Source organism: Pezoporus wallicus, unplaced genomic scaffold, assembly GCF_028554395.1.
Source record: "Pezoporus wallicus isolate ANWC-B61680 ecotype Strahan unplaced genomic scaffold, APGP_CSIRO_Pwel_v1 contig_3365, whole genome shotgun sequence".
Taxonomy (NCBI): Eukaryota; Metazoa; Chordata; class Aves; order Psittaciformes; family Psittacidae; genus Pezoporus; species Pezoporus wallicus.
In genome coordinates, this window is record NW_026640883.1 from 1,065,891 (window position 1) to 1,073,925 (window position 8,035).

The 8,035-nt window shown below is 56.6% G+C and overlaps 1 protein-coding gene across 1 annotated transcript; it reads left to right on the forward strand.

The window, feature by feature from the left end:
• The first annotated feature begins 295 nt into the window (after positions 1-295).
• On the forward strand, positions 296-5,788 carry SFXN2 (sideroflexin 2). The gene is made up of 11 exons (XM_057421066.1): positions 296-697; positions 994-1,164; positions 2,203-2,301; positions 2,458-2,533; positions 2,605-2,690; positions 3,314-3,374; positions 3,447-3,513; positions 3,824-3,873; positions 4,154-4,203; positions 4,430-4,477; positions 4,870-5,788. Exons 1-11 carry the CDS (start codon positions 537-539, stop codon positions 4,967-4,969), a joined length of 969 nt encoding a protein of 322 aa, XP_057277049.1. The 5' UTR covers positions 296-536; the 3' UTR covers positions 4,970-5,788.
• Positions 5,789-8,035: the final 2,247 nt, after the last annotated feature.

Sequence of the window (8,035 nt, forward strand, 5' to 3'; positions counted from 1 at the left end):
TGCATGCAGTGGCGTGTCGTGTAACGCAGTGCAGTGCACTACCATGCCATGGGCCAGGCCAAGCGCTGTGGTTTTGTGAGGGCACTGTGCAGCACTACAGACCATGTGTAGTGCAGTGTGATGCAGTGGGGGAGCACAACAGTGTTGTAGAGGTGCGTTGTCTGTGTTGGAGAACACACATTGTAATGCAGTGCCAGTGCCACAGAAGGGTGCAGCGTGGTGCCCCAGGGGATGTTGGTGGGGCTGTGCAGCAGCCGCAGGAGGGTGCAGTGCCACAGTGGGTGCAGGCAGTGTTTGGGAGCTCAAGGAGCAGACCCCATGCAGGCAGGATGGCATGCGAAAGAGCAGTCTTATTGCAGCAGGGTGCAGGAGGTTCCTGGGCTCAAGGCTGCTGAAAGTCCAACTCTTCCGTTAAATATAAACCTGCCATAGCTCTTGCCCAGTTAACCACTCCTGTGGCCGTGGCAGGCCCGCACTCAGTGCACAGGCAGGATCCTCCTGAGCTGCCTTCTCCCCCTGCCCAGATCCACGCCAAGATGGCCACCGTCCCCCATGACTTCAACATCAATGCCCCGCGCTGGGACCAGAGCACCTTCATGGGGCGCCTGAAGCACTTCCTCAACATCACTGACCCACGGACCGTGCTGGTGCCGGAGAAGGAGCTGGACCGGGCCAAGACTCTGGTGGAAGCCTGCAGGTGAGGAGCAGGGGTACAGCAGGGCAGGTACCATCCCCATGGCCATACCTGACCACCCTGCAGGGCCACACAGGGATGGAAGCAGTCATTCCCCAGTGCATGTACATAATATCCATTAGAGGTGATTTGGGAGGAGTTTCCCAGCCTTCTCTTGGGAGTCTCAAGCTGAGGCAAGCTTCCCTCATGGAAGATGTTTATCTGCCTTTCATGTTTGGTGCCCCGGGGCTCTGTGCCCCGGTGATGGAAGGTGCTGGTGGGTCTGCTTAGTTCCTCCTCGATGGTCTCTGGGCTTGCAGGACCGGGCTGGTGCCACCAGGAAGCAGCCTGGAGCAGCTGCTGTACGCCAAGAAGCTGTACGACTCAGCCTTCCACCCTGACAGCGGCGAGAAGATGAACCTTGTTGGGAGGATGTCCTTCCAGGTGCCAGGGGGCATGGCCCTCACCGGCTGTATGCTCCAGTTCTACCGGTGAGCTCCTGGGGATGCTGGGCAGCATCCCTGACAGCCCACAGCCCCTGAGAGGTCCCCGACAGTCCAGGCATGGCCTCCTCTGGGGCTGGCTGGTGCTTGAGCCATGCCCATGGCTGCTGTGCCTGCCTGTGTCCTGTAGCCAAGACCTGCATCCCTGTGCCCTGTCCCTGTTGCACAGCCTGTGGTGGAAGCATCATGAGTCCTCCCAGCTCCCAGCATGGCTGGGAATAGCCCCACTTCACCTCAGCTCAGCTCTTCCTGGAGCCCCTGTAATGATTAACGTGGCCAAGCCCTGCATGGCTGCTGCTCTCGCTCCATGGATCATAACAGCCCTCAAAAATGAGGACCAAATGTGCCCCCAGGCCAGGCTTCTCCAGTGGCCCCAGCCCATACCAACAGCTCCCTGTGTTTCCCTTCTGAAATGGCTGCTGTGGGGGGTGAGCAATCCTGTTCCCAGCAGGGAGGCTGTGTGGGACAGCCACTGCCTTCCCCAGTGAATCCCCATCCCATCCCGCCCCTGTTTGCTGGACTGGTTTCACAGTCACTGGTGAGATCCAGCCTGGATGGGAGTTCTCCCAGCGCTGATCGGTCACCCTCTTCCCAGCCCACCTCTACCCTCCTGCACCCCAAAGCTTGCTCAGACCCACATCTCCCCGTGTCTCCTCCTCAGTGCCCCTGAAACACCAGGAGGAGCCCAGGCATCATAGTCACCCCCAGAGCTGCCTCTGTCCCCATATGCCCCCACTGTGCCGCTCCCTTTGACAAAGGCTTATCTGAGCTCAGCAGGATGCCTGCTGGCCCTGGCTGAGCACCCCACCAGGCTGGGCCCCTTCTTTGCTCCCCAAAGCCCTGTCACAGACAGGACTCCTGAGATCATTTCCCAGCTCTGCCAATGGCTCGTGGCTTTGCTGCAGTGCCTCATTTTCCTTTGGGAGACATCATGACAAGGGTACTGAAGGCATCTTGGCTGCCTTCCTGCCAGGTCAGGTATCCCTGACAGCCCTCAGGTGCTCTCCTGGTCCCTTCCCTCTGCAGGACAGTGCCTGCTGTGGTCTTCTGGCAATGGGTGAATCAGTCCTTCAACGCCTTCGTCAACTACACCAACCGCAATGCTGCCTGCCCCATCTCACTGAAGTAAGTGTGCCCACACACAGAATGGGCACCTTCTGTGTTGGGACCCCCTTTATGTTCCATAAAGACCCCCTGTGCCTGGTCTTGGGCACTGAAGGAACAGGATTGAGTCAGAGTTGGTGTTTCTGTTCTCTCCCTTCTTTGGAAATCACTGTCCAGGCAAATTGGGGTGGCTTATGTCACAGCCACTGGTACAGCCCTGGCCACGGCCGTGGGACTCAACCTCTACACCAAGGTATGCCGGGATGGGTAGGGGAGCTGGCTGCATCCTGCCCTCCTGCACTGACACCAGCCTGTCTCCCGCAGCGAGCACCCCCCTTGCTGGCCCGCTGGGTCCCCTTTGTGGCCGTGGCTGCTGCCAACTGTGTTAATATCCCCATGATGCGGCAACAGTAAGTGCCATGCACGGCTGGGGCGCCTGAGGGACCCAGCTCCTTCTGAAGGCGAGAGGATGGAAGCCATGCTGGGGTCTTGCACATTCATGGTGTCAGGTCTCTGGTGAAGGTGCCGGGTGGGGTGTCTCAGCCTCTGCCTGGAGCAGGAGCGGGATTTTGGGCTGAGGATAACTATTCTGGGGTCTGGCCTGGAATATCTCTCAGACCCAAAGATCTTCTGCATGTGGTCATGGGAACGCCCCAGTCCACAATGTCCATGCACTGGGACCCCCTAGATGGGGCTCATGTAGAGACCTGTGTCTGCTGCTTGGTGTCCCCAGAGGTGACAGCGAGGGGAACTGGGGTGCTGTGGGGGACTGTCCCCTTGCTGGGCTGTGGGTCACAGGGAGGTGTCTGTCCCCTGAATGGCCAGACCCAGTTTGCAGCCATGCCCTGAAGATGGCAGCATTGGCTGGGCTGGGGACTGTGGTGCCCTGGGCTGGCGGAGCCCTACACCCTGGGACCAGGGCTGGGGTCAGTGGGGTTGCTGGGACCCCCTTGGTACTCCCTCACCCCACTGCTGTGTCCTCACACTTACGCATCGATCTCAGTTCCCACTCACTACTGCCTGTCCCCTCCAGGGAGATCATCAACGGGGTCATGGTGACAGACCAGGACAACAACGAGCTTGGCCACTCCAGGGTGAGTCTGGGGATGAGGGTCCAGGTTGGGGTATGGCATTGGCAGGGGCTCACCTGCTGCTTTTGCTTGCAGAGGGCAGCAGTGAAGGGCATCGCGCAGGTTGTGGTCTCCAGGATCACCATGGCAGCACCAGGCATGAGTGAGTGCAGAGCAGGGGAGTAGGGGGCTGGACTGGGGACTCCACTGGGACCAACCACTTCACCCTCCCCTGCTCTCAGCAAGATCCTTGCCATGCCAGAAGCCTGGCAGAAAGGATGGGAGCATGAGGAGCATGCTGCCTGGGGGATGGATGGATAAAGGGATGAGGGTCCTGTGCCAGGTCCCTGCGATGAGCACCCAGTAGTTCCCAGCACAGCTAGCTGCTGCCATGGCACGAAGGATGGTCCTGCTGGGGCAGCCCTTTGGGCCTGGCTTTCAGGGATACCCTGACCTTTTCTCTCTGCACCTAGTTATCTTACCCATCATCATGGAGCGACTGGAGAAATACCCCTTCATGCAGGTGAGCCTGTGTTTCTCCTCCCATGGTTTGCAAGTGGGTCCTGTGGTGCCACTGAGATGCTGGAGATTATATGGGGGGTTGTAGACCCTGGCTTGCTTTACCCCCTATTCAAGTCACCAGTACACCAGAGATCTCTTGGGAGAGGCTGTGAAAGGGTGGCAGGGTTGGTGGCACCCTAGAGGTATTGGGCATTCAGCCCCTTTGAGGGGAGAGGTCTCCCTACCCTGTAAGCAGGGCTTATGGCTAAGCCAGAAACTCAATCCCAGCTCTTCTCTTGCAGCGAATCCGAGTTCTCCACGGGCCTCTGCAGGTGCTTGTCAGTGGGGGCTTGTAAGTATCTCACTGCTCGAATGCCTGTGGGTGCCTGGAGGGTGGCTCCAAGAGATTCTTGAGAAAAGACCTCTTTCCCAGCAAGGGATTGCAAAGCTGCTCGCCTTTCAGCCTGGGCTTTCCCCAGTTATTTGGAGTCAGCACCTCTTGGGATGAGATTCCTGTGGCCAGGGGGCAAATGGCCTGCAGTCCACAAAACTAATGCTATATCTTCTCTGTCCCACAGCCTCCTGTTCATGGTGCCAGCAGCCTGCGCCCTGTTCCCTCAGAGATGGTACCTGTCCCACTGCTTCTTCCTCCTGCACGGGACCTTGGGAACCTTCCTCCTCCCCTAAGTCCTCTCTGCCCTTCCCAGTAGGAGCATGATGTCCTCCTGCATGCACCTGAATGTACACACTGGAGTCCCGGGCAGCAGGAGAGCATATGCCTCCTCTGCTTTGCAAGCTCTGTGCTGAGAGCATTGGGACCCCCCAGGCCCATAGGCAGCTCTCTGCCCCCCAGCACTGGACGTGGTGGGTGCCAGGAATGGGTGGTGGGTCTTGATGTGAGCCTGCAAGATCCCAGGGACTGCAGGGGACCTTGCATATCACTGGGGAGGGAGGGTGACCTGTCTAATGGCCATGGAGGAAGATGACAGGTCTAAGTGTCTAACCCTTCTCCCCACAGCTCCCTTGCGTTGTCCAACCTTGAGCAGGAGCTGCGTGACAGCATCGTGACCAAGCACGGGGACAAAGTGCCATACGTCTACTTTAACAAGGGTCTGTGAATGGAGACTACCTCAGGAGCCATCGCACCCCTCCTGGTAGCCTCCTGCCACCACCAGCCCCACATTCCCTGAGCAGGGCTCAGAGGCACAGTCCAGCCAGATCTGCCCCCTGCCCCAGCCCAGCACCCTGGTGCCTCCTCCCTGCAGGGGAGCATGATCTGGCTCTGTGCACCCAGCTTGCAGCACTCTGGCTTGTCCTGAGCCTCCCCCCATTGCTGCTAGCCGTGTGCTTGCCTCCCCATGTTCCTCTGGGTGATGGTGGCACTTCCGATGCCTTCCACTACCCCAGCCTTGTGTCTGTGTGAGCCTCATGACTCCTGTGAGGCATCAGGCTCTCCCTTGGGGCTCAGAGTGCAGTCCGACCTCCAAAAGCAGGTGCCCTGCCATTGCACCAGGAGCCAAACCACATTGCTGCCTTAAACCACCACAGTGGCCTTTTACCAAGAGGGACGTCTCCCCTCTGCACAGGGAGCATCCTGAAGTTGAGGGACCAATGCTTGGACCATGCCTTCCTTATTCTCAGGTTCAGGATTTATTCACTTTGTGTTGCCACAATCCAGGAGAGAAATAGTTACTTGTTTTTTAAGCTCTAATTTTTGCAATCTACCCATTCCTCTGAGTGCAAGAGCCAGCCATCACCCTTGTCCCACTTCTCACTGTCTCTACAGTAGGACCAAGGATCTGCAGCTTTGGGGGACAGTTGACTCTGGCCCGCCTTGGGCAGGGGGAAGCGGACACAAGAGTTACAAAGCTGGCAAGGCACTGACCCAGACTCTGAATGGCAGCACTGAAAATGGCAGAGAGGAGGGTTGAGCAATTAAATTTTAAAAGCAGCTGTGGGCTCTGCTTCTGGCTGGTTCCCTGGACAGGGCTGGTACGTGGGTCTCATGCAAGTGACAAAATGGAGGCGATGGTGCTGTGCTCATGGTGACTCACCCCATTGGGGATATTGAGGGATGACACTAACTGACCCTACACCCATGGGTGCTGTTTGTCTCCTTGGCCAGACAGTGTTTGCAGTGATGCTAACTTGGGTCTGCCAGAAGGCTCTCCCACACCAAAGAAGAGCGGCTTAAGTTTGTTGCAGCCTACGTTTCAGAAGAAGGAGACCCAGAGTTTAGTCCTAGTCCTGGGCTAAAGTCCCTGCCCTCAACCAGCTGCATCCAGCTCTCTTCTTGCTGGTGAGCATCTCGTGGTGGGATAAGCATGTTTCTAACCAGCTGTCTGATGTGGCTGCTTGGAGAGCCCCATACTCATCCCTTCAGCCAGGGATACCTGTCAGATTCCCACGTGGAGACACAGGGTCTGCAGCAAAAGGGCTTTATGGCATTAAGCACTCCACTCCTACAAGCAGAGCAGCCAAACCCAAAATGTACTTCTTGAAAGGCCAAGCTGTATCTACAACAGGTTTGCTTCTGCCCAAGCTGCAACAGGCAGAGGATAATGTCTGCAGCCACGTGTAGTTACAGCTAGAAAGTTGTATAAGAGCTCTGAAATAATTAATAGGTCAGCAGAAAGTAGGAAAACAAGTTAAAGCTTGTGTATCCATTCCCTGGGCATTATTAGATCTCTTGTTAATGCACAATTAAAATAATAGATAAGCACATGAAATGTAACAGATGTCACTCCTGTTGCAAGTGGGAAGAAGCCAGAAGAAGACATCTCTGCTCTCCTTAACTCAAGCTGCTCTTACTGTACACCCAAACCTGCTTTGAGCACTTTCAGAAAGGCACCTGTAGCAGTCTGGGCTGTATTTGGGTCCAAGGTGCCTCTCACAGTGATGCTCTAAAACTGCCCCTCCCTGCGCATTACAGCCATGCTCTTGCTGTTGACCCTTCCTGTATTTGCAGTGAGTACCGACAGGACTGTGCAGCCAATGATGCTGGGGCAGCAGCCTGGGACCACAGTGGGAAAGCCTTAGCATTATTGCTGTCCCCGGCCATACCAGAGGGGCAATGGAGGAGAAGGATCCTCTGAAGAGCTACTGCCATCTCACACCAGCTCATCCCCTGCCCTGGGGAGCAGGGCATGGTGCAGCACACTGCTTTGGACAGAGGAAGTGGGTTGCTCTGGGCTTGGAGGATATTCAAGCCATCCTCAAAACAGACCTCCCCCACCCCTGAGCTTATAGTAGTGGATTCCGTCTTCAGATCGATGTGGGTTTATGCCAGCTGACAGCTTAGCTCAGCAGGGTTTGTAGGTTTCCAGGTTGTAGCTCCCATCTCCCCTGAGGATTCAAGTCATCTCAACAGCTCATGTTGCCCTGGTGTCAGGAGAGGGTTGATGCAGCCAGAGCCTTCCTGCACTCCCTAAAACCACAGCAACTCCCCAGCACGCCTTGGTCTCCTTAGGGAGCAGAGGGGTCACAGCCACGCTGCAGCCACCAAGTCCCTGTGCTTCCAAGGGTGACTCTGCCAGCCTGCCTCCATCTCCCATTGCTGCAATACGAAAGAAACCTCATTGCCAGGAGTCAGAGCCGGACTCATCCCTGATCGGGAAGAGCTGCAAGTGTTAATTGCTCTCCAGCGATGAGTCACACCTGATCTGGGCTGGTTCTGTGCTCCCATTGAATTCATGCCTTCTCCCAGCTGTGCCTCTAATTGTGGTGAACAGGAATAAAGCTTCTTTAATAACTGTTCATGGCTGAAATGTCATGTTTATAACCTCCCTTCAAATGAAAACCAGACAGAAGACACTGGGCTGCAGCAGAGCCTTGGAAGGCATGGGAGGCTGAGGTGCTCATCTGGAGCATCAGCAGTCCCAGCAGGCAGGCTTGGCTGGCTGCTCCTCACCCAAAGGCTGGTGGAGGCTGGTGAACTGGCTGCCTATGGAGGAGGGATCGGCAGGGTGCCATGTGCAATGGGTTAACACTCGATGGCCCGTGCCAGGGCAGGTGGGCGAGCTGAACCAGCGGGGTTAGGTGTGCCCCAAGCACTGCCCTGACTGGAGCATGCCAGGGTGGGAGATAAGCTGCTAAACCCATTACTTTTGTTTTGGCTTTTCTTAACGTGTTATCTGAGCATCTGATAAACCTTATCCCTCTGATCCCTGTGGAGGCAGCCCGAT

Coding starts and splice junctions, on each gene's coding strand:
- SFXN2 (XM_057421066.1), top strand. CDS start 537: ATGGCCACCGTCCCCCATGACTTCAACATCAATGCCCCGCGCTGGGAC. Junction 2,534..2,604: donor GACTCAACCTCTACACCAAG/GTATGCCGGGAT, acceptor TGTCTCCCGCAG/CGAGCACCCCCCTTGCTGGC. Junction 4,478..4,869: donor GCCCTGTTCCCTCAGAGATG/GTACCTGTCCCA, acceptor TTCTCCCCACAG/CTCCCTTGCGTTGTCCAACC.